General features: G+C 37.4%; 1 protein-coding gene across 1 annotated transcript in view; it reads left to right on the top strand.

Moving 5' to 3' along the window:
- Window positions 1-2,185: 2,185 nt before the first annotated feature.
- The window catches only part of nxph1 (neurexophilin 1), a 38,967-nt gene continuing 14,011 nt past the window's right edge, over window positions 2,186-27,141 (top strand). Inside the window, exon 1 of the mRNA XM_083543376.1 lies at window positions 2,186-2,656. Within this exon, the coding sequence (XP_083399502.1) occupies window positions 2,603-2,656 (54 nt within the window). The 5' untranslated portion in view covers window positions 2,186-2,602. The remainder of the gene's footprint in view (window positions 2,657-27,141) is intronic.

Here is a 27,141-nt window from a genome sequence, read left to right on the forward strand (position 1 = left end):
GAAAGGGAATGGAGGAGAGGGGAGAAAAGATGTGATTTCGCATGCAGGTGTCCTCTCATGGACCCACTCAGAGGCATCATTCTTTCTCAATGCTGACTATTATTATTTATGAGGTTTCTATAACTAGGCATGGAATTAAAGCCCTCATTTGCATAAAGTAATAGAAAAAAAAGATATGGCGGAGATACACGGGGGTTTGTTGTAGCTTGTGTATTTTGAGAAGGTGGCAGGGAAAACTTGAAAAGAGCTTCATATTTTACTTCTACCCGCTGAAATCTCAACTCCGGGTTTATTACTGAGGAGAAATAAGACTCAACTGAGAATAAAGAACGCCCCAAGTGCAGAATGCAAAATTCAGACTTGATATATATGCGTGTGTGTAGGTGCATTCTTTCTCTTTGTGCTAAGTTCGAGTCCCGATGAAAACTTTCTGCCAATCTAACCCATGAAATGATGTGATATGATGTGATATGACAGTATATGCATTGCATCCAGTTGTATCCTCCAGCGAAAACATGGTCAGCTTGTATGAATTGCAGTGAATCCGGGCAGGTGATTAATCCCTGCAGGCCCTATCGCTCCAAGCCGGGACTACGAAGGCTACCGGAGCCATTCACAACCGCATCCCATCAGCCCACCGCCTGAGTTATGGTGACACGCCTGGGCCGTGGCGATGCGCTTCCAATGAGAGCGCCACAGATTTATGAAGGCGGACCTGCGGTGTCTTTTCTTCTGACCTCTTCGCTTGCTCGTACTTTTCTCCTCCTTAACAACTGAGCCTGTCAGGGGAACGGCGATCTATCATGGCGCAAACAAGAACACAGACTCAGCATATGCCAAACCTTTTGTTATGTTCCTCGCTGACAGCTTATCGTTGAAATGTACGGCTCAAGCAGCATCCAAACCTCACGATTATTTATGCTTTGCTTTATATGTCCAAATGACCATCATTACCATTAGAGCCAGTATGCCTGGCTAGAGTATCCTTCATCTCACACTCTACTGATTCGGAACAACACTGTACATCTCATTTGCCTTTACAGTATATATATATATATATATATATATATATATATATATATATATATAGTACAAGTGGAATCATTTATAATGATTTCTGATCTAATCTGAGGTTTCTTCATCTCCTCTCAAGCTTTCTCTGAGTTTTTGCTTCCTCTTGGCCATTTAGGATACATCTGGATGTTAAAAAGTGGTAGCTCAATGTTGGATTTCTCATCAGAAGGTCGTGAGTTTAAATCCCAGCACCACCAAGTTGGCACTGTTGGGCCTTTGAGCAAAACCGTCAATCTTTAATTGCTTAGCTGTGTAAATCAGATTATTGTAAATTGGATCATATAAAGTTGTCTGCCAGATCATGTAAGACAAAGCAAGCCGCATGCTCAACAAAAATCTAAGATCTTGGTCAACAACTTGTGGTAGTCAAATTATGTTGCATTGGACGTTCCCGGACTCTCAGTTCAGGCCTGGACCTGTCTCTGCAAAGATACATTTTCCCGAAGGCTCTCGTTTCTGTCTGCTTTTGGCAGTAGGTAAATTGTCCACACTAAATAAATAGCTGGTGTGTATTATGGGGGTGTATGAGCTCCAGATCCTTCATTACTCAGAGAAGATGTTGATGCAGTTGAAGATTGTGAGATAAAACTGGTACAAATGATAAAAAAAAAAAAAAAAGATGAAAAAAGACACTCCTCTAATCCGACCCATACAATTTAGTAAAAAAAAGGGAATGAGGGATGGGGGGGGGGGGTGAGGGGCAAAGGCACATATAGAAAAGAAATGGGGGAAATGGGGCAGCGGTGATGGGGGGTTGGGTAGGGGGGTTGGTGGTGTTATAATTATGTTCAAATGGTCTTGTTAATGGCGTTCTTCCGGGTGTCAGACGTTACCATGGTCTCCTAGACACGCCCCTCTACACCACTATTCCCCAGATATTGTATACATCTATTTAAATAACCAATTAATTAATTAAACAAATCATTAATAAGGCAACGGGTTAATATGTTTTTTTATCGTTTGTAACTTATTTCACATATTGCATAGAAAAGTTATCAGGACTAAGCAATGAAAGTGGAAGAAGAAGAAAAAAAAATGTGTAACGAGTTTCCGGTGGGAGGGAGCGCGTGCCAGAGCGCGCGATATAAAAGCCTGGCGCAGACTAGTGCGCAAAAAAACGGGGGAGAGAACCAGGGAGACGTGGAGAAGCGTGGAGCGCGCGCCGAGTCGATACACGTCGACTTCACTGTCTCGCTCTCTTACACACACACGCGTGCGCGCGGACAGGTAACTCCTCCGTACCGACACATTCACCTCTCCAGGGCGCAGAACAGAAATATGACCGCGCGTCACCATCGGTCCGGATTAACGCGCGTGTAAGCGTCGCTCTCGTTCCAAATAAAAAAAAAGAAAGAAAGCTGCAAATCTCTCCATCCTAGTGGTTATATGATGGGGTCCATCATGGCGTCTGCGTCTTAACCGGTGTGGAACGCGGATACTGGGTTGGATCTATGTTCCTCGGAGACGAAGGAAAGGCCGAAGGGAAATTAGCGGAAGTTTGAGATCGTTAAAGGGGGGGAACAGGAGGATGAGGGCTGCGTGCTGGTGCGCCGTCGTTCTCCTCACACCGGCGCTGTGTCTGGTAAGCAAGTGCACCCTTCTATCATTCTATCCATCTCTCTTTCTCTCTCTCCCTCCCTCTATCTTTCTTTATTTCGCATTTGAAACTCGTTCATACGCGAAATAATAGATTGCGTCGTTTATACTTTTGTGCGCATCTTGCAAGTCTTTGTGGCCTCCTGCGTTCCTCGCAATTTTATTCCAAAAAAAAACCCCATGCATTTCATTTTACTCCCAAAAAACACCAATAAACTCTGTACTTTTTTTTTACATGATGCGTAGTGCTGAATTGGCCCAGTGAACCGGAAGCACGCGCACAAAAAGATATTTGGAGAGGTCCGGTTTTGGAAGATCAGGCGGAATAATTTTTCACTGTATGCCCAGGGATAAAAGAAAAGAATGGACGTATAGTGGCAGTTTTTATCAGTGAACTTTCGATTGCAGCCTGGAATATTTTTGTTTCCAGGATTTTTTTTTTCACTTTTAATCTGAGTTTCCACAGAAACTTCTACTTATCAGCATCATCTTTCTCGTCCTAATTCTTATCCCCATCACCACCATTACAACCAGCATTATTATTATTATTATTATTATTATTATTATTATTATTATTATTATTATTAATATTAATATTATTATAGTCAACAATTTCCGTTTAAAGTGCGACAAATCTCGTGTCTGGCCACAAGGTGGCGGTACAATAAACCGAAACTCAGCAGTGCGTTGCACGTCAGGGCCCGCCGAATGTGCGTGTGTTTAAGGGATTTAGTAACTATATATTAATAACATAAACAAATATGAATGTTTATTATATAAATAATATTAACTTAAGCAATATAATTATTAAATATTATAAAAAATAATGTTTAAAAAATTAAAGAAAATTCAGTGCGCAACATCAAGTATCTTTCATACGTTTTTTTTTATTTTTTTCTTTATTGCTTTAATTTTTCCATCCTTAATATTAACCAAAGACGGGCGCGTGAAATATTGGTCTAGAATGTTATTAAATGTTGATATAACCTTTAGGTGACCTTTAAAACAGCGAGCGCGCACAAGCTTTTTCTCGCTCTCGAAATATGGAACCGATCACCAAAACTTTTACTTGATGTTCCGTTCATTTTTATAATTTTTATTATTATTGTTGTTTTTTTTTTTTATAGTATAAGAAAAAACACACGTGCGCGCGCGCACACACACACACACATGCACACGCACACGCACAAACTCACAGGGTTCGGCAAAAGTTGTTTGCATGCAGTTCGCGTGCTTTTCTGATCACGTCACGCATGCATGCCGAACTCCTTCATTTTTATTACAAGTCCATTTCTTTTAAACCCCAAAACACACCAAAAACCCTGGACATCGTTTGTTTTTAAAATTACGAAATATGTGCCCTTTTGATCCACTCCATAAAACACGTGAAAACAGAACCGAACCGGAAGCACGCGCTAAAAAGATCTGGTTGATTTGGACAGTTCCAGTTTAGAAGACCAGTCGGAATTATGTCCTGGAATAAAAGAAAATAATGGACGAATGATCGCTGCTTCAACAGTGTGTTGGGATGCAGGAATGGAGATTTCAGGGATTTTAGTATTTTTGGTTAAGGTACAATTAGTTATAAAAATTTTATTATTATTATTATTATTATTATTATTATTATTATTATTATTATTATTATTACAACAATAATAATAATTAGGCTATGATGTTTCTTTTCTTTTTTTTGAAAGCAAAATAAAAAAAAAATGTTATATATAATGTTATGTTATATATATATATATATACACATTTTAAGTATTTGTGAATTTTTTTATTTGGCAAGATTAGTCTATCTCGTAACATATAGCAGACAAAAAGAGCAAACACCCCCCCCCCCCCCCCCAAAAAAAAAAAAAAAAAAAAAAAAAAAAAAAAAAACCCTATTTTGATTTAGGGGTGTGTGTGTGTGTGTGTGTGTGTGTGTGTGTGTGTATTTAATTTTTTTTTTATTATTATTTTTCTTCTTTTTTTTTTTTATGTATGTAAGTATGCATACGCATTTCAGCACCATGGACAGTTCTGCATTAAAGCCTTGCATTTCTCACCTCCAACTTTTATTTTCGTGAAACTAATTTCAGCTGATTCACTCCAAACTCTGCAAATAAGTTCCATCCTCATCATAATTTTACAGGCAGCTGACAGCAGTTCTGTACAGGTACCTATATGTTTAACAGCGTCATGAAGTTCGCACATTCCCCGGCTGCTCCATTCGTGATCAGAGAGCGTCGTGAGAAAACGAACATGGCACCGCGGTTCTCTTGCAAAGTCTCATTAATACACCTGTAATCCTTGTGTGTTTGTTGCACGTACAATTCACAGACATGTCAGATTTATGGAGATTGGACTCGACCCTTGCTGGTTTGAATTCATGTTTTGTGGAATGAGGAGCAATCACAGGGAACAAATCTTCAGCAATGTGTTGATTTATGCGGGGGGGGGGGTATATGTATGTATTAATCTCATCTAACATATTGTGTGGTTGTGTGTGTGTGTGTGTGTGTGTGTGTGTGTGTGTGTGTGTGTGTGTGTGTGTGTGTGTGTGTGTGTGTGTAAGGGATGGTAGAGGAAAAGGTGGGTGCATTATATCATAGCTTATTTTTCTAGTCTTTCTCTCTTTTGCACACACACACACACACACACACACACACACACACACACACACACACACACACACACACACACTCTGAGTAATGCATCTACATAAAGTCATTAAGGGAATCTGACAGCACAGGAATTCCAGTCATAGCTAAGAGGATTGGTTCGGGATGTATTCAAACTAATTCTGAATATTGTAACTCAGAGCTGACTGTTAACACCAGCAGGCACCAGGCACAGTCACCTGATCACAAACGGCATCATAAAATCTGTCCAGACACGAGCACAGCATGTCGACAGAATCACACTGCATTACTTACCCCAGGAAAAGCGAAAATCCTAGCGACGTGCTTCGTGTTCCTCAGAGCGCTGCGGGTGTTTGGAGGTGCCGCTCAGCTGACTAGTTCCACTCCACTTAAGCCTCCATCGGGAAACTCGGCAGGTCGAGCCGCGCGCTAACCCACTCGAGCCTAATGCGAGGCCAAGCAGGTGTGAAATGACTTGTTCAAGTAAAACCGCTCAGCCTTTTGTCCATTAAACCTTAAGAAAGTTCAAGCACTTCTCAGTCATCACAAACTCCCTCAGAGAACTCGCACTTAAGAAGAAATGACAAATCGCTCCGGAGGGAAGAGTATATTCATTACAACCTGCAGTATTTATCAACGGACAAGTCTTTAATCCTGAGAAGTCAACACAGAATTGAGTCATGATGGCAATAATAATTGTTTTTTTGGCATAAATGTGAAACGAGTAAAAAATATATATGGAACGCCAACAATTAGTTTGCAGACAGTGATGGAAAAACAGGGAGAAGGCACATGGCAGTGACAACAAATTCCAAAAAACATTCTCATGTTGTATAAAATGAAACTCTAAGTTGAATAAAAAGGTTTAATCTCATGCTTAACATATACTATTTTAAAAGTACAATAGAAGAGGTTTGATTCCAGTATGACCGTCATCAGTGATGTCACAATGTACTTTCCTAAGATTTGCTGGTGGTTGTGATCTCGTGTGTTTAATAATTATTAAAAATAATTATTTTCAATAATAATTAAATATATTTGCATGGTTAAATTTTTGTTTTTATATATAATATATGCAGGCATTTAGTATATATGTAATTAGTATATATTACATTTTTTGTAACATACATTTAATTGTTTAGATGAAAAGTTTTTATTTAATTTAATTTGTATAATTGAGTCTATTAAAATACAATATTCAATAAAACTTTTTAAAATGTTATTTAATATGCTATTTCCTTATTGCAGAAACAAAAATATTACAAATACAATGTCAATATATTTATTTTATATATATATATATATATATATATATATATATATATATATATATATATATATATATATATATATATATACACACACACACACACACACACACACACACACAATTATATATTAAGTACATTTTTGAATGAATATTTGAATTATATTACTCACCTCTTCATTTTGAAGAACTCCCCCCCCCCACACACACACACCCAATACACCCCCGCCACCTTATACTAATTACTCCCCCCACTTTCATTTTATTGAACCCGCAAGTTCAATATTAGGTTGTATTTTTAAATTTTATATTTGCGTCTCACATACACACACACACACACACACACACACACACACACACACACACACACACACACACACACACACACACACACACACACACACACTCTAAGCCTGATTGACATTAAGCACTGACTTGACACGGGGAGGAGTGTGTTCCAGTAAAATGGCAGAAGAAGGAAGAGCAGAGGCATGTTTAATCTCTGTGTAGAATGACATAAGCTGTCTTCAAACAGTGGAGAGTGCGAACACACACACACACACACACACACACACACACACACACACACACACACACACACACACACAGTGTGTCTTCCCTCCACTGTCCATTGATCAGAGGTGTGTATTGAGGTTAAGGACATTTGCATGATGTTAACGCAGCCCCAGTGAAGGTAATGACATCATCAGCGGAGTGGCAGTAAAAGAGCACCAGCAGCCATCTAACTCAGGCCAGGCATGGCTACAAAATTACAGGTTACATGTGAACACACACATATGCACACACACATGTACATACTGACTTGACAAATATTTTAATTACATTTGCATGATCTATTAATAATTAGGAAGTGCCATGTGATGTAACAGAGAGAGAGAGAGAGAGAGAGAGAGAGAGAGAGAGAGAGAGAGAGAGAGAGAAAGGGAGAGAGAGAGAGAAAGGGAGAGAGAGAGAGAGAGAGAGAGAGAGAGAGAGAGAGAGAGAGAGAGAGAGAGAGAGTGTGTGTGTGTGTGTGTGTGTGTGTGTGTGAGTGAGTGAGTGAGTGAGTGAGTGTGTGTGCACATCTGTGCATGTGAATTAATGTGTGTGTGATTTCCATACACCAAAAGTCATATGAACATCACATTATTGGTATGGGAATTTTACTAAAAAATTTAGATATACATTTATTTTATATATTATTGTTTATATATCACTTTTACTGTTACATCCTTTTATCTATTTTTATTTAGGATTTTATTTATTTTATACTGGGATTTAAATGTATTTTTATAAAAGTATTTTACTTTTTCCTTGATTTATTATCTAAAGTAATTCCATGAAAAAATCATTCAATATTTTCATTTATTTTGTCTTTACAGAATTTCTTTTACATTCTCATTTAATTTGTTTTCAAATAATTTATTTACATTTGCTTTTTTATTGTCATTTTTTTTTCCCCACATCGGAAACTGAGCTTTCTCTCGTGACCTTGATCTCATGTACACACTTCCAAGGCACTGCATACTTGCAGGTATTCTTGTGGTCACATATTACATATTACAGAAAAAAAAAAGCATGATCACATAAAATAGATCGGCCAAGTTGATGAAATTGAACCGCAATGAAAGTCTGTGATAATAAGTACGGTCTACATCTAGTGTTAAAGCAAGAGATACACTAGAGATATAGCTAAAGAGTTTACATCTCAGTGTTCTGTGTGTGAAAAGTGTCTGTTGCCATGTTTATGCCATTTCACTTTTCGCTCCAGTCAAGTCAGAAAACCTGTGTTCCCAGCTCAACCCCTACTCACACCACTGTCTCAAAACGCAAACAGCTTTAATTATCTGAGATATGGTGTTGCCATTTTCAGCTTTTATTGTCTTCCGTTTGTGCCGTGTCATTACAGAACGGGGCATTAGAATAACTTCAGTTTCATAAAAAAAAAAAAAAAAAAGAACGGGCACATCAGTCATTAATTCAGTCACTTTTCTCATCGTTCCACCATTTATTTCAATTCCATGCTTGAAGAAATTCCCGCTTGGCCCTGAAGAGTTCATTGTCCTTTCCGAAAGAAAAGCTCATTGTGCTGAATCCGGTGTAATTCGAAAGTCGCGAGGTCAGCGTCATGCGAGAACTTCTCAGCTCGACTCGCACATCACCCATTTGGGAAGGGTGAAGGCGTTCAAGCAAAATCCCTCGTTAGATTTCCGAAGACGGTGCCGACGTTGCGTCATGCGCATATTTTGCGAAGAAGCTCGCCGTTCTAATTGGCGCTGTTAGAATGAGGGATTCAAACTGATTGAGCTCATCAGAACATCTGCTCATCCTACTTATCAATCCTATTGATATCCACAACTCCCTCCTTGCCCCAAAAACACACACACACACACACACACACACACACACACACACACACACACACACACACACACACACACACACACTTGCCTCTCCTTCCCCTAACATACACACACACACACGAATCCAGGACGCTCCAGGAGGCAAGACAAGTCCGGCTTGATTAATGACTGCAGTCTCCACTCGATTCTTCTCCTGAATTACAATCACACTCACAGGTCAGAGGTACGAGTGCACTCAAACCAGGGAACAGCAGGATGCGTGAGATCGCACTCCACGCTCGATCTCGATGGGCAAATTTTCCCCTTCCTCGCTATATATAGCAGCATCAGAAAAGAGTAGTTTCCACATCAAGAATAAAGACTCGTATTTTTTCCTATAAAATCATTGTACGATTCAACACCAAGCTGAACATCTGAGCCTCACGAACTCGTCCGAAACTTTCCTTCGTGTGTGTAAGAGGCTGGAACGGGGCGAGATGAGAGCAAAATATCAGAGCCGTAAACATCAGTCAGACAACAGCAGTGATGGATTACGCCGTGTTTGGACAAATGTCTGTTGTCATTTATTCAGTCTGAACAGGGATTCATTTTCCATGCCAAGTTCGTCCGAGTGTGTACGGAGATATTTTACATTAAAAACAAAGCACAACTTTTTTTTTTGGACTGTTATTAGGACAGTATTTTTTACTTCTATCATATACTATAATAAGACCTGATTCTATGATTACTCCAGCAAGCATATCCTATTCACAAGAATAAACCCAACACAACTTGGATCTTTTATGGATGGATTTCAAGGTTCTGAAATTGCGTCTTATTTCACATTTCGCACCAACCTTATTAACTCTGTACATCCAAAAACCTCCTTCCCTCCTTTCCTCCTGCCTAGAAGCTACATCCTTAGCATTCTTTCACCGATATATACCTCATGTCCCTCCTCTGTAAATGACCTTCTCAATCTCACCCCTCTCACCATTAGAGGAACACATCCATTGGGGTTACACAAGCTGGTGCACTCAGTCTCGGTCCCAAGCCTGAATAAACAGAGCGCTGCGTTAGGAAAGGCATCCAGCGTAAAACGTCATTACATAATTTTAAACGTAAGGAGTGTGGCGTTTTTTGTGAATGGAGGGCGGAGTCGGGGAGGATTAGTGGTAAGGATTCAGGTATATATCAGTGGAAGATATCCTGTGTGTAAGGCTGTGATCGGATGTCTGGTTAAAGAGGTGGTAGCTCATTAGTGATAGGAAGGTCAGGGGTTCAAGTCGGTATTGCCAAGCTGCCACACTTGCGCTCTTGAGCAAGAACCTTAACCCTCTGTGCTCCAGGGGTGCTGCTACATGGCTGACCCTGTGCACTGACATCATGTGCTGGGGTATGTGAAGAAATAATTTCCCTGTGGGATCAATTAAGTATTCTTAAAGAAATCTATATATTATGTGTATAGACTTTATGAAATGTGCACAGAGGAAACGTCAATAGGGAAAGTTACCAGTATTCACTGCCGGGTTCAAGTCAAGTCAAGAAGCTTTTATTGTCATTTCAACAGTATATTGCTGACGCAGTACACCGTGAAATGAAACAGTGTTCCTCCAGAACCCTGATGCTACATTAACAACAGTCACAGAAGCAGAAAACACAGGGCTGAGGACGAGGAAGTGTCACATAAAGTGCATGTGTGCAACCTGGTGCAAACAGTGCAAGACAACACAAGACAGTTGAAGACAACACAGGACAGTCCAAAGACAACACAGGACAGTCCAAAGACAACACAAGACAGTCCAAAGACAACACAAGACAGTTCAAGACAACTCAAGACAATACTAGACAGTGCAAAGACAACACAGGACAGTCCAAAGACAACACAGGACAGTCCAAAGACAACACCAGACAGTCCAAAGACAACACAAGACAGTTCAAGACAACACAAGACAGTTCAAGACAACACAAGACAGTTCATGACAACTCAAGAAAACATTAGACAGTGCAAAGACAACACAGGACAGTGCAAAGACAACACAGGACAGTCGAAAGACAACACAAGACAGTTCAAGACAACACAAGACAGTGCAAAGACAACACAGGACAGTGCAGGACAAACACAAAACACAAAATAGGGTTACACAGTAAATTCAGTTGCTTCAACTTCTCCATTCTTTTTTCTTTTTGCAACTCACGTGACTGCACATTTCGTCGGAAAAAGGCTATGACTGCAGTCTTCTGTTCAGAATAAAGAATATATGTTTTATTTCTTATGTGTTTTAACAGGAAATATGGCATGATATAATCTAGTACAGTCGTCCCTCGAAATATTGCGGTTCGAATTCGCGATTTTCAATTCGGCACAAATTGTTTCTCGAATGGTCCCGAATTTCACGCGAAAAATCTAAACTTGTACTAAATTGTTTTTGAGTTTTATGTTGAAATTAGGTCATTTATTCATAATAAATAGAATTATTCATTACAATAAAGTAAAAGTATACCTAAACTAAAAAAGTATATATTTACGCGAGACAAAGAACGCGTCGCATCGTGTTGTTTATGCAAGCGCGGTTAAGCGGATGCAGAAAATCATAGGAGATGAGTATTATTTCAAGAAGCCAATGAAAATAAAGAATGCAGTGATTTTCATCTTTAACCCGGCCCGTTTTTTTTTATGTCATTAGACACTTCAACCAATAAACAAGCAGAGAATCTATGCATAGGCTACGCTACAGTAGTGTTCTAAAATACTCATTAAAATGTGATATTTCTACGAAGTTACACAAAATTCATCTCGCTATATTCTTGGAAAAGTTTGCTGTTTGTGTTTAGGGAGTGTGGGAGGATGATTTAATAGTTTAAACAATAAAAAAAATGTTTATCGGTCAGTTTTGGCACGTAACCTGGGTACAAAACAGCAACACATAAGCTGATAATCTTTATGATCAAGGTTCGGTCTGTTAATTGGTACATTTTAATGCAACCATATATGCTAGTGTGACATTTCACTGAAGACTTCCCTTATTAATAGAAGATACAGTAGGTCACTTTGAACCACGTACTGCATTAAGAGTCTCGATATGTGACGTAGCTTTTCGAGATGGCGAGAGACAGCGGCGCTGAATCGGTATTTAAACCCTTTAGCGCATGTTTGATCAGCTTAAGGGTTACACATTACCAATCAGAAAAAAGCGAGTCGAAAGTTTGCCTGGGACTGCAGGGACGATCATGCAAGCGGCCCTGACGATGAATATTTATCCCTCAGCCTAAAGGAAATACAAAACCAGAGCTGGAGCTGGAACTTGAAGCAAAATCTGAAAAGCAGACATTAAGGATGATACGAACAAAAATGTTTGATGTAGGCTTGATCAGATAATACTCAATGTTTTACCGGGGAATAAAAAAAATCCTACAAATAGATGAAATTCTTGCAGAGATTGCAGACATCAAGTCTCACGTTGCACTCTCAATATACTATTAGAATGGTTTAAATGGAAATAAATGGCCGCTGAAATGTTCTCCTTGTATTTGCACACTATTGTTTAACATTGCAAGTATTAGTAAAGTCACAAATGTGAATTTCTGATTGTAGAATGCATTAGAATTTGGGAGCTACAGCGGCTGAGCTGCTTTCTGGAAGATTTAGTGCATTTAGAGCAGTGCTAATTTAGATATTTTTTCACTGACGAAAATTTGACGAAAACTAGATACAGTTGTTAATGAGAAAAACTAAATTAATAGACACTTTTTACCATAATATACCGTTTACATGCTTTTTTTTTTTTTTGCACCTCTTAATTGCTGCTGCTGCGGTTTTTGCACTGCATTGTGTTTTTTTACATATACTCTTGTTTATGGTCTTTATAGTCCTCTTTGCACAGTATTGTATATTCAGAGTATACAGTAGGTTAACAGGTCGGCGCTATTGTGTTGTGTATTTGTCCCACACTGTCTTGTGTTGTGTGTCTACTGTTTTTAGTCCGCACTTTATGTAGCTTTATGTTGTGTGTTGTAGCCCTATGTTGTAAATGTAGCACCAGGGTTCTGGAGGAACGTTGTCTCATTTTTTACTGTGTACCACTGTGTATAGTAGAAATTTCATAAACAAATAAAACAAGACGGAAAATGGTAGGGTGTGATGATTTGGGAAGAGAACCAATCAGAACGACCCACAATACATACACCCGCTGCATGCTGCACAAAACTTTCAAAATGTCAACATCCCGGAAAAAGAGAACCGACATATGGATGAATTTTACATTCGATGTAAAGGGAAAGGAGATCATTTGTAAAATGTGTGGAGTAAAAATCTTCAGGGGAAAAAACAACGAACTTGAAGCTCGTTTGCAGATGACTCATCCTGAAATTCATAAAAGGTCAACACCTTCATTTTTTTACTCTTTGGTGTATAAATGCTATCTACCAGCTTACCCTAGTTAGCGTTTCGGCAAAATCCCTTAATAGCTTTCTAAGTTTTCTATGCAACCGTCTTTGTAGTAAGAATGAACCTATACTTTATAAAATAATTAATACTATGTTGCTGTGTTTTAAATTTGATTGCTTCATTCAGTTTCTCTCAGTGCAACCGTTCCAAAGAAAAAAAAAACAACAACAATAAAACAAAATAATCTACCTGACAAACATTATAAAAATTAAATACAAACATCAATTGATACTTGTTTTTCTAATAGAAAAGATTTTTTTCTATTTAAATATAGATGTTTTTTGTCACAACAGTTGAATGTGTCTTTATTGCAATTTTAAACTTTTTGTCATTCATAACAGATGTTTCTCCAGGAATATATAGAGTTTGGAAAGTTCAGAGAAATACAGTACTTTTGCATTCCAATTGAACGAAACCTATTCGATTTTAGTCCATTTTTACTGTAGATGTAGTCGACTGAAATCTGATATTTAGTTGACAAAAATAACTGAAACTAAATGCCATTTTAGTCAAAAAACTATGACTACGACTGTAAATCAGATTTTGAGCAAGTGTTCAAGTAAAATTTTTCTCTCCTATCGTTTACATATACATTTTGGCATATGTGCTCATTCAGATCGACTTATATTTATAGCAGTCATAAAACTGAGCAGCTGTACAGTTAAAGGCCTTGCTCAGGGGCCCATTGGTGGCCACTTGGTATGGTTGGGATTCGAACTCATGACCTTTAGATCCAAAGTCCAATGGCGTAACCACTGAGCTGCAACCTCCCTATTGATGGAACTTGTCATTAGTGGCAAAAAATAAATTGGAAAAACTGATAAATGTATATTTATAGTAAAAAAAACACAGGGTTTGACCATATAAAGACTATCGACTTTATAGACTTAGAAATGGAGGCCACATGCCACACAAGTCAAATGCTACTGACTTCTATACTATTATAGCAGGATAGATATGCTAATAGTTTTTATTTATTTATTTATGGGTATTTTTTGGCATTGGTTTGTAGCTTTGCTCTTGTTTTGTGAAAAGTAACCAAACATCGCAAAAAAAATGGTTAATCTTACTATAATTAATTAGTTAGTATTAGTTTAGTTAATTCATGCAAAGCTTTTTTTTCAGTTGCAGATTTGTAACAATTCTTATTGCTCTTAGTTATGATAGGCAGGTACATTTTTATTATCAGGAAGAGACTAATGAAAGCAATTCATGAGGCAATGCATAAAAGTGGACACTCATATTAGACGGTTTTGAGATTAATCTGCACCAATAGTCGATTAGTGGATCGGCTATTGGTAAAAATCCCTACCTATAGTTTTTCCGGGTTGCGTTATTCATTACGAAAGCGGCCTCTAGAGGTGAATTACTGACTCCATGTGCTGTTTATTCGGAGCGTCGTTTTTTTGGATGTTAATGTTTATTTATTTGGAGTGTTACTCTGTTTCAGTTTGAATGCATATCATTTATTTTTCTCGATATTTATGAATTAATGATGTTATTTATATTAATTTCATTTAGCATATTTATATGATTCAGTGCTGTGTTTAATTGTTTAATTTCTGTATTAAAGTTCAGTACTATTGTACATGGAGTTTTATGTTTGTTTTTTTTTTTTTTTATCAAATTCCTGTATCCATTTAAAAAACTATCGTTTGATTAATCAGTCATCGGCAATTACGATCCATCCTAGCTATCGGAATCAGTCAAATCCAGTATCCAGTACACAAATGTGATTCCTGATTGATAGGCTTCATGTTGGATAATCATGTAAACTAGAGTGAAATATTAAAAAAATATACACACACACAAAGCAAAAAGGGGTTAATAATAATATAAATAATTATTATTATTGTTAATTCTACTAAAAAAAATTATTAGTCAAGGGTGACACATTTTTTGGACTGTTGCTTTTGATTATGCAGTGGTTCTTCGCTTCCCAAATATGTTTCCTTTACAAAGAAACTTAAAACAAATCACCCAAAGAGGCGACTTACATTTTTAATTAAATATTAATTAATGGCAAATTTTTTTTATCACGTTTGCAAAACCAAACTTTGCCCCAAGTTACAAACCGGCAAACACTCTATCATTTATTTTCTGTATTCTGTTTATAGGTCTTTGTGTGATGTTCTCTACAGAGCGGGATGATTTCAGGACACTGACTTATCTCGCACAAGCCAGACTTTATCTCAGGAAAACAAACGCTGGCTTTCCTAGACAAATAGTTCAGCATTTTTTGGGGGTGTGTGTGTAAGATTTTTTTAATTACCCATGATCCCACGGGTGTGTCTAATTTCATCAAAGCCAGCATATGTGCCGTGTCTGGAAAACTGAATGGAATTCACTGTTTTTTTTTCATGTAATTCGAGTCAGTTTTGCTGTAGGACTACTATATCCTGCAAAAAAATAATAAAAAAGCACACTAGGTAAAAAAAAAAAAAAATTGGTATAATTATTTCCATGTCAGATATGTCAGATATTTTGGTTTAACCATATAGAGAATATAATTAGATTATTATTTGTAATTTTTTATATGCGGCCATTGATACAAGGAAATATGGTTCTTTTAATGTAACTCCTCCCACTTTCCTGTATAAATATAAGCTGGCTACAAAGAACAACTGCACAATATCATTATAAGTTAAACAGCTGGAATGAAAAGTTTTTTTTATTCAAAAGTGATAGTTTTAAGTTAAATCATTTTGGTGTTAAGTTATACTCAGGTCTAGGATTTATATATATACACGTTGTTCGAAAAAAACAATGACAGACTTCACTTTGATTCTAGAGCCCACTTTAGCTAAATGCTAACTTAATCCCAATAAATAGTACTGGACAAAAGTTTTGAGACACCTTAGCAAGTTTGGTATCCTTTTTCAACATCCCATTTCACATCTAGTCCTGATTTGCTGTTATATTACCTCCATTCTATATAACTTCCACTCTTCTGGGAAGATGTTTCACTAGATTTTGGAGTGTGTTTATGGAGATGTGTGTGTAGATCATTCAGCCACAGGGGCGTTAGTAAAGTCAGGTACTGATGTAGGTGATGTGAGGAAACCAGGGGTGCAGTCAATGTTCTAATTCATCTCAATAGGGTTACAGAGATTTATAGCAGGATATCTTCCACATGAAACCATGTGTTCATGGAGCTGGCATGGAATGTTTATAGTTTACATTTAGAAATTAGTCCCTAGTATAGGTTTATCCATAATGAGCGAGCCAGAGGTGCTAAAGGTTTAAAAACAAATCTCCCTTAGAAGGTATGAGGTGAAACTTTGGGAAGAACTCGACCAGACAAGAGAACCTCATTGTCATCTGGCTGACACCGAAGATCCATTTATTATACAGTAGTTTATCATTATTGAGGTTAATATTAAGAGGCCGTTAGCAGTCCGATCGGAATTCGTTTCCATGCTAGTTAGGTGCACGTCAGTATTACATTTCCTGGCCAAGCCTGGAAGGTTCCGTATTGATTTTCAAAATTTTTCTTTCATTGTAGAAGCACAAAGGATTTAAAAAAGTGCTTTGATTGACAGCTGCCAGTCATTGTCAAGATAAGTTTCACCCTCTTGACTGAAGCTTGAAATTTGTAGAGACTGATGTCAATCATGCTTCGGGAGCATAATGGCTTCCCCCTGACTTTTACTCCTTTCTCCATCTCTTTCTTTCTCTCTCTCTCTCTCTCTCTCTCTCTCTCTCTCTCTCTCTCTCTCTCTCTCTCTCTCTCTCTCTCTCTCTCTCACTCTAGTCTTTTGAAGAAAACGATAGGGGATTTTAAACACATGTGCCAGTGTGGATGTGTGTGAAAGTCAAAAGCCAGAAGCAATAAAAACGCCTGAACAATAGGCGCGTAGCAAAACAGCGTGCCGTACAATATGTGCAGCAGACTGAATAATACATTTGGGTATTCATTATAAAACAGGGATTATTTTCCTAATTTAAAAAACGTAATCAAATTGAACATGGCGTCTCCTCGTTAGATGGAATAGCAAGAGGGTGAAGGAAAAGCCGTGGAAGAGATGCTACCTGGTCAGAAGGAAAAATGTCTATAGATATAGCACTCCTAAAGACATTTATTGCAATTTAAGAGCCACTTTCCATATATAAATATGGAGGAATGGGATATACAGTTTTGTGCAAAAGTCTTAGCCCACCTGATTTTATGTTCATCATTGGCATTTTGAATGGAATGATGGGATTGAAAGTTCCAATGAATGTAGAATGTAGAAGCTGTTATTTTTAAATACTGCATTTATATTTCCTATATTTTATGATTGCATTTTGCTAAAGAGACAAATACTTCTGTATACTTATTAAATCAGTGCTGAAACAAGACTCTAATTGTGGCCTAAGACTGGCACACGGTACTGTATATACTGTCTGCAGGTCTCCTGGGGACCCCTGAAATATTAGGCTTCTTATAACATTTTGAATAAAAACAAAAAAAAAACATCTTTTTTTTTTCATAAGGTTTATGCAAGCAATATATTGTTCTGTATTAAAAAATATGTTTTTACTCCATAGCATAGTTTTCTTTTAGCATTAAAATTCCATTTCTAGTCACAATTATTTATATTTCAGTTTTATTATTTTATATTACATTTACATATTTTGTTTTATTTTTTCTATAATTTTGATATGTTTTAAATATCATTGGCTCATCATTATCAGCATTTCACCGCACATCTGCGTGATTACGGATGTGAATCGAATGTATTGTTTTTGAGACGTCACTGTATAATATTGCATTTAATTACTCAGTGAAGTGCATGTTTCGAGGGATTTATACACTACAGTCAGCTCATTGTATTCGTATATTTTTTTATGTTCTATGCGTACTTTCAGTCTTTATGTCTACTGTCGATGAATACACATGAGCCAGACGGTTTATGATTCATTACGCACATTAGTACGAGTAAATATGCATCCATTTCTTTAGGCTGATATTTTATCCAATTTTATTTTTGCCACATTTTAATCAGGACTGAATAATTCATTACTGCAGTGCGCATGTCAGTTGTCCGGCTTTAGGATACGGCATATAACGTTTAACAATGTCAAATCCGTTTCCGCCTTCTGAAGCATCTCACTTTAAACTTTTTTGGTAATCAATGATGGTAACCTTTTCTTAATGAGATATTTACTATTAATAAACATTCTTTAGGGTGATGATAAATGGTGACAAAAGATGATTCTCCTTCTATTACTTTGACTACTACTAATATATTATCATTATCACCATTAGCAATATTTTCTCATAAGATTAGATTAGATTAGATTTAACTTTATTGTTATTGTGCAAAGAACATGTACAGAGCCAATGAAATGCAGTCAGCATCTAACCAGAAGTGCATAAGTGGCCTTTTTACAGTAAATAGCAGGGTATGAGGTCCATATATATACAGGGATGATGGCAATTAATGTGCAATGATCTATATAGTAATATACAATATAGATATGACAAATATGAATGTATGTATGATATATATATATATATATATATATATATATATATATATATATATATATATATATATATACAGTATAAATATGGTTGGAATGTACAGTACAGTAAACATCATTATGATGATGATGATGATGATAACACCAATATTAATGCGGTCATATTACTATAAATACTGCTGATGAAATCGTTTTAGCAATACAACTACTAATAATAATCATACTGATGATTTGATGACATCACATCAATATTAATGCTAAAATGCCACCACTTCTACTACTGATGATGATGATGATGATGATGATGATGATGATAAAGATGATGATGATGATATCAATATATCAATATGGTGATAATGATATAATACTAAAAACAACAATAATGATGATAACCAATATTATTATGGTGATACTATGACTACTATGTATGAATGATGATGTTGATGGTATTCCAATATAATCTACTACTAATAATGAAAAAGGTTTTGATATGCCATAGAAAATTCTAGCGAAAAAGTGCAAACAATAACAAACGAAATCAGTGCCCGAATGCCTGTTTACTATTCAAATTCTTTGTAATGACGCACGTGGTATGCAAAATCAGTTTAATGACGCAGAAAACGCAGCTTACATGGAAATTAAATGAGGTTTATCCTTTTTTTAACTTTGGCTCTATCGGCGCGTGCGATACGACTCCGAGAAAACTTTCACCATTAAGAAGTAATACACGATTGTGGGTAGACAGATTGTACATGTGTTTATAGAAAAAAAACGACATTAAATGCATTTAAATGGAGCCTGCGGTCGTTTTCTGGAATATTTGAATGCAGTCATTAAGAACGCTCTATGGACAAAAGTTTGTGGACACCTGAACATACGATTTGTGCTTTTTGAGCATCCTATTCCATGCTAGCTTTTTGCACAGAAGCGTCGTCATGCTGAAACTCGCTCAGAGGTGTTTTATAATTTTTTTTATTTTGTTATTTTGTTTATTATGTTATTTTTTTATGATAATGAAATACAACTGTTATTGTGGTTAATGAGCTGTAATTGGGTCTCTGCAATGAAAAATCATACAAATCTTAGCAACGCTGAAAAATCATACAAATCTTTTTTTTGTAGTTTTTAATACACCAGTTCTTCTTTTCAAAGCACCTGCATTGATGACTTTACAATAAAAAATCCAAGAATATATTGGCAAAAGTATTTGGACACCTTGTTTTTTTATTCCCAGCCACATATAATTCTTCCTCAAACTCTAAGTTGGAATGAGGATGTACTCAGAAGCAGTCGCATGAAACTTGAGATCTGAACCTGTTCCAGCACGACAAGTGCACAAAAATGTGGAACTCGGTGAGCTCCTCAGCCTGCATAAACCCTTTTCTCTCTGAAATCTAGTGGAACGTCTTCTCAGAAGAGTGAAGCTTATTCGAACAGCGAATTGTATCAGAATTAATGTGGAATGGAATTATCTTCAAGTGTTTATATATCCCAAAAAAAGCTAGAATTTCTCTCAATAGAGTTTCAGGCTTATGATATCTTCAATTTTGTATTCTAGTGACTCAGCTGTTCAGACATCCAGGAGAAGTTCATTTCACCACCTCGGTGCCCGAACGGAGAAGAAAATGTACCTCAGGTTGAAGGTTGAGGGCTTTGCTTAATGGTAGCTTGGTGGTGCATTAGGTTTAAACTCATTGACGTCTTACCTATCAAGTACGCTTTCATAACTCCCAAAAACTAAATACCTCGCACTTTTTTATGCCATTTTCTGGATTTGTGGCTCACCTTCAGTTGATGTGGTCCGACATGAAATAAACCCAATATTACCCCAACCAAAAAACACACACGACAGTCTAATCTGCATATTGTAGATTCGTACCTGCTCATCATGAAGACCGCCAGCACAGAGGGATAAAACTCATACTACCGCACCATTTTCAGTATAATAAGGAAATTATCGGTTTCCCATGAAGTCCTAGTCTTTATTATAGAAACATGCAGTGACGTACCGGATAGCTGACGGCTATTTTATACTGCTTTCATGTTTTCCTGCGGAGCAAACTTATGTTTTATGTGAATTTCTTCTCATTACACGCTAATGCATTATCCCCATGCTGCGTTCCAGAGCACGTCTCAAATGAACTAGCCAAGAAAGAGACCGACACCCATAGAGATCATTTCATCTGGGTTTTTTTTTTTTTTTTTTATGAGGAGGAAAAAAGAAAAAATCCACATAACATTTGTGTGTGTGTGTGTGTGTGTGTGCGTGTGTGTGGTAGAATGACGAAGTGTATGATATTAAGATAAATCAACTGTCCTGCTGCTTTCCGCTTTTTGTATTTTCTCGAATATCCTAAAAAAAGAAAAAAAAGGAAGAATTTATGACAAAATGCCAAAAAGAAGTTTTCACTCGTTAAGGGTGTACTTCATGCATTGCATGTGCAAAAGTATTGGGACACCCGAAATAGTTCTTTCCCAAACAGTGGAGGAACACGATTGTATAGGATGCCAATATAGAGGTGGTAGCATGAAATTTTTCCTTCACTTGAACTAGGAGACCTGAACCTGTTCCAGCCAGCTGCATGAAGATATGCTTTACATGGGTTAGAGTGGAAGATCTGACCTACTTAGAGATCTGACCTCAACCCTACTGAACACCTTTGGGACTAATTGAAACACTGAGTGCACCCCAAACCTCCTCACCTCACGTACTTCAGTACATGACTTCAAATATGCCTGTTAGTAGCTGAAGGAGCACAAATCTAGTGGAACATCTTCCAGAAAAGTGGTGGATAATATAACAAGTTAGGACTATATATGAAATAGGATGATATCTAAAATAATTTACAAATCTTATGGTCAGGTGTCTACAAACTTTTATATGTTCATATAGTGTCGTTTGACTTTATCAGACAAATGGTGGAACATAAATGGCCAAAAAAAAAAAAAGTTTTTACATATCAAAGTGTGTAGGAAAAATGTATTGGCTGAAGCTTTACACTTCACAAAAATATATTGTATCACCCCCTAATTCTTCCTCCTAGTTCTGAGTTCTGTTTTGTGCAATTTGTTGTGCAATCACAGCAAAAAATCTTTCACTGATGCATCCTCGCTAATATGTGTTAGCCTGTTTCTGCTAACAAGACCTGAAATGTCTTTGCTAGCCGAAACGTTAATGGGGGGTTTTAAAACGACAAAGTAAAATGTGTCGTTCATCAGGGCTACTTTGCTATGCGAGAATCCTGCGAGTAAACACCTCGTCTTTAGCATCTTGCTCATGTATGCGTGGAGTGTACAATTTTCAATCACTTTTATAATGAGTTTAGCTACAGCTAAGCTAATTGGATTCACTTACATAAGTCACGATTCGGTTTCGCAGCCAATTACGTTCCTGTTAGCGGCGAGTTAAAACGGGTTAGAATTGATTAAATGCTAATGCAGTTTGTGATTAGTAGCTATAAAGAAGAACTTCTGTTAATTTTTTTTTTTTATCAAATCGACGAAAGTTTGTGGACACCTGCACATTGGATTCATGTGCTTTTTAAGCAGCTTTTTCCACATTTGCTGTTATAATAACCTTCACTCTTCTTGGAAGATGTTCCACTAGATTTTTGGGGGAAGAGATTTGGGGTCATTCAGCTAGCTACTAAAGTCAGGAACTGATGTAGGTGAGGTGAGGAGGCCTGGGGCGCAGTCAGCATTCAAATAAAATCCTAACGTCAAGATGTTCCACTTCCATTCATGTAAACTATATCCTCATGACGTTAGCTTTGTGCCATTGCCATGCTGGAACAGTTTAGTTCTCCTAGTTCAAGTAAAGGAAAAATTTCCTTAAAGACATCCTGTTCAATCTTAAACATATCACAGCCTTTATTTACTGTATATTAGCGCCTGATATGACATGACAGATTTGCTAAATAGCTTCCTGGTTTATTATAATGCAGGAACATCGATAGGTCATTGAGCAGACGGTTATAGTGTCTGTAAATCTATATAATCTGCTTCTCTTTAGTGTGAACATAAACCCTGTATTTGAGGCCTAAATCTGAATCCATGTCCATTTCATATACGGTTCAATATAATAAACACTCACATAAAACTAAAGCCCGGTTTAACTGTAAGTTCTAAGATCTATATAATAGACTGAGATTCCCAAAGGATGGTATTTGCAGTTATTCAGATTGTTTTTTATTCTGAAACAGCAACCTATTTTAAATTCATGTAACTCATACAGCTGTTAAAAAAAAACGTGTCGAAGGCAAAGAGAAAATCCTTTATCTGTGTCATTACAGACACAGAAATGAAACAATGATCCCGTTAACATCTATATGCAGTCGCTGCTGTTCTCTTCCCCCCACCCCTGCACGCAGCCTCAGTCCTGCACTTGAAGAAAATTGAATTTAACTCCTTTAAAGAGGTTGAAGGCATAAAGATCCCCTGCCATTCCCTCCAAAAGCTCCCCGAGGTCCGTCTTTTAATTAGAGGTTGTGTGTTCCTGCGCAGCAGCTTTTGTGAGAATTTATCAGATGGATGGCGGATGATGGGAGCAGCGAGCAGCGTGGCATTGTGATAGATGCGCTCGGTTCTCCCAGCGCGGCTTTAACACTGCCAATCTGTCAGCTCTCAAAAGCCATTACTTAACACATTAGTCTGGCGCGTTGCACCGGCCTCTCAGCCTCACACCGCGAGCGCTCACAATGTCTCCAGGGGCCGAGCGCTGAAACCCACTGCGTGTGAAATAGTGTGTGGGGTGATTCCGCGATCGGGGCGCTCTTGTAGCTCTTAAAAGTTGAACATTATCTGTGATTTTTTTTTTTTGGATTCCAGAAGAATTGAATCGAAGAATACAGAAAAACAATCAGACCTATCTAAATGAGGAAGCAGGACGCGATGTGCGGAATCAGTGATGTCAAATCATTTGCTGATTAATGTATAAATATCCTAATCATTATCTATCTATTCAGTTCTTCTTTTTTTTTTGGATTAAATACTTATAGTAGTTTTCTGGAGCTGAGCTTTTGGTCATATTTATAACAGAAAATAATGCGATTAGATGGACAATCAGATATATGGATGGATAGACTTATAGATGGACAGATAGATAAAGGGATGGATGGACAGACAGATGGATATAACGATTATCATTGCAGAGTAAAAATAGCTCATATAATATTTGTACAATATGTATATGCAGTAAAAAATGTGCTGTTCTGTGTGTCTATGTATAGATAGATAGATAGATAGATAGATAGATAGATAGATAGATAGATAGATAGATAGATAGATAGATAGATAGATAGATAGATAGAGTAGAGTAGAGTAGAGTAGAGTTATGTTTGTAGGGGTGGGGCTCACCCAGAGCTTTCTGGTGTGAATGTCCTTGAACGTCCATCTTAATGGAAGGGGGTTGAACAGTTTTTGACTGGGCTCTGAGGAGTCCCCAATGATGATGTGTGCTATGTGAGGACACGTACTGTGCTGAAGATGCTCAATGGGAGGTAGCCTTCGCAGGGCTTTCCTTTCGCACACTGCGAAGCTGCCATATCGCATTGCGATGGCGCTGTTTAAAAGGCAGCTCAAACCTACTAAATAAGCAATTATCCATTTACATTTCCCTGATGTGATTCAAAACAAAGCAGACGTCACTAAGAAGTAAATCTTGATACATAAAAATCAGCATTGCAGATTCCTTGCTGGGGTCACTGTCAAATTTTCCAAGTAAAAAATCTCAACTTTTTACAAAATAGTCCAGAAGGCACTTTAAGTCAAGTAGCTTTGTCATTAACCATTTACAGCACAGCGGGCAGTGAAAAGAAACGACGTTTCTCTAGGAAAAAAGGTTCCGCATGAAACATCAGTTATCCAAAGATTACACACAACTAGTGACAACTTTAGAACAAACAGACCTCTAACCAGGACATTATATAAAATGCACATGTCCAAACAACACAACACAACACAATAACACTGCGACAGTGCAGTGAATTTTGCTCTTGCACACAATAAACAACATGATTGAGATCGTTTAGCCTGAAGTCAGTAAACAAACAAAATCTACTTAATTATTATTCATGCTAATGGCGTAATAATCTAACTAATTATTTCCTTTGCATTGATTTTTAATTTAGATTGTGGAAAAGGTTGCGCTTAGCTCATCGGTCTTCATCAAAGCTTCGCTGGGAATACAAAATATTTTGTGGCAAACATCGGACTTCTTGAATATTCCAATCCCAACGTTTTGTAGCAATGCATTTGAACGAATGAACTCCCTAAAGACAAGGATGTCTCAACTATTTGTTGTACACCAATTCAGTTAGTGATAGTGATGTACTTTTTCCCCCACATAAAACACATTTTTTTTAAGTTAAACCCTTAATCTGTAGTAATATCTGGAAATTAAAAAACAGTTTATTAATGTTAGGGTTAGGGTTAGTAATTAATTTTTAAGGGGTGTACTCACTTTTGTAAGATACTGTATATACTGTAAAGTCTATTCGTTTTGGTCCTGTAAATTGCTCCGTTTTGCTAAATCATGTACTTGGTTACATTATTAACAAATTACAGTGTACTACTCCATAGTTACGATGAGGTCATCACTACGCACCTTCATTCCTTTATTAATAATATAAAGCAACAATTTATTGATCCTTGAAAAATATATATATCAGGTTGTAACTGTGAACATCAAAGCTAATTATTATTCCGCAGAAGACTAGAAGACACGTCAGTATCTCCACAGAAAATATCCCCAAAATCCCTAAGATGAAATAAATTAATTACATTTTCGTTTACTGAAATTGCTGTCAGAAGGAATCTGAGCGATCTGATGTCCCTTTCTGTCTCTCAAGCACTCCATTTCTCTCTCTCTCTCTCTCTCTCTCTCTCTCTCTCTCTCTCTCTCTCCTCTCTCTCTCTCTCTCTCTCTCTGTATAATACTGTAATAAGCCTGTCTCTGGACTGTCAAAACACGGGCTCTAATGCCAGCTGAACTGATCAAACCCATGTCATGTTTGGTGGACTGAAGTCTGAGGCTTTGCCTTGCCTAAGATCAGTGTTGCCAGACATTTGCAGTAAAAAAAAAAAAAAAAACTTTTGCATTATGTTTCGTACATCAGCAGCTTAATACAAGACTCGAACCTCCTGCTGGGTTCTGATTTATTGCTGACAGGCCGTATAAACAATACACTTCACGTGTTTCCGTGTTAGAAAAAAAATCTAGTTAATGTTCTGAAATGTGAAGTGTGTATTAGTCTCACTATTAAAGACATAAAATCAATGATTAATAATACGAACATTATTAGAAACATCCACAAAGACAGGAAATGAAGCTGAAGGTGGCTAAGATGCTATGATAGTTTAATTCAATTCATTTTTATTTGTAGGACGCTTTTAACAATGGACGCCGTCTCGAAGCACCTTTACAGAGTTGAAGTGTTAAAAACCCCGAGATGGAATGAAGAACTTTGAGAGGAACCAGACTGAAAAGGGGACTTCCTTGTCTGGGGGCTCCAAATGTAAATTTTTAGGATGAACAGGATTAGAAATTAGTTTATTAGAGGGACAGGGCAGGTAGGAGGATTTGAAGACAAGGTAAGAAACATGATCGAGACGGTTTGGACGTGTGCAGTAGAGGGACATGGGGTATATTGGTAGAAGAATGCTGGGGAATGCCAAGGAGTTTTTCGGATGTGTTGAGGGATAAAATGCTTTCGGTTGGTTTGAAAGAGGCAGATGTAGAGGACAGGGTGATCAGTGCCAGAAGTAAAAGAAGAAGAAGAAAAAGTTTATTATAATCCTCCTACCTTAAAGATATTTCAGCTGGTTGGACTGGTAGACTGCTAAAGCAGCTAGATGTTGGTTGTTTGTGATCCGATAGTGTTTTGTGTATGCATACTCACATTATGTGTTTACATACAGACAGTCTGAACCGTCTAGACTACAAGCATTTGTTTATTTATTTATTTACATCATGCTGCGTTGTTTACGACTCATTCCAGTCGAGCGGCATGGAAGTGAAAGCTCAGGAGTGTGTTAGCAAATGGAAATGGTGTAGCATTCGTGAGAAGGGAAGTGGTGCTTGTGCCACTGTACTTTGATGTGCTAGTGTGTCCAAGGTGCATTAGAGCAACGGGACGATGTGCGTCTCACAGAGTAACACTCCACGATGTGAGTATAATGCAAGAAGTGGGAGACGATGTTGGTTCTATGATCCGCACTTGACACAAATACGGACGTTGTGTGTAAAATAACACGTGGAGAGTGTGTTAGGAGGTTTTTAGCAGAAGATGTTATTAGGGGAAGTATGAGAACGTGTAAGAG

This window comes from Silurus aristotelis (genome assembly GCF_946808225.1).
Source record: "Silurus aristotelis genome assembly, chromosome: 6".
Lineage (NCBI taxonomy): Eukaryota > Metazoa > Chordata > Actinopteri > Siluriformes > Siluridae > Silurus > Silurus aristotelis.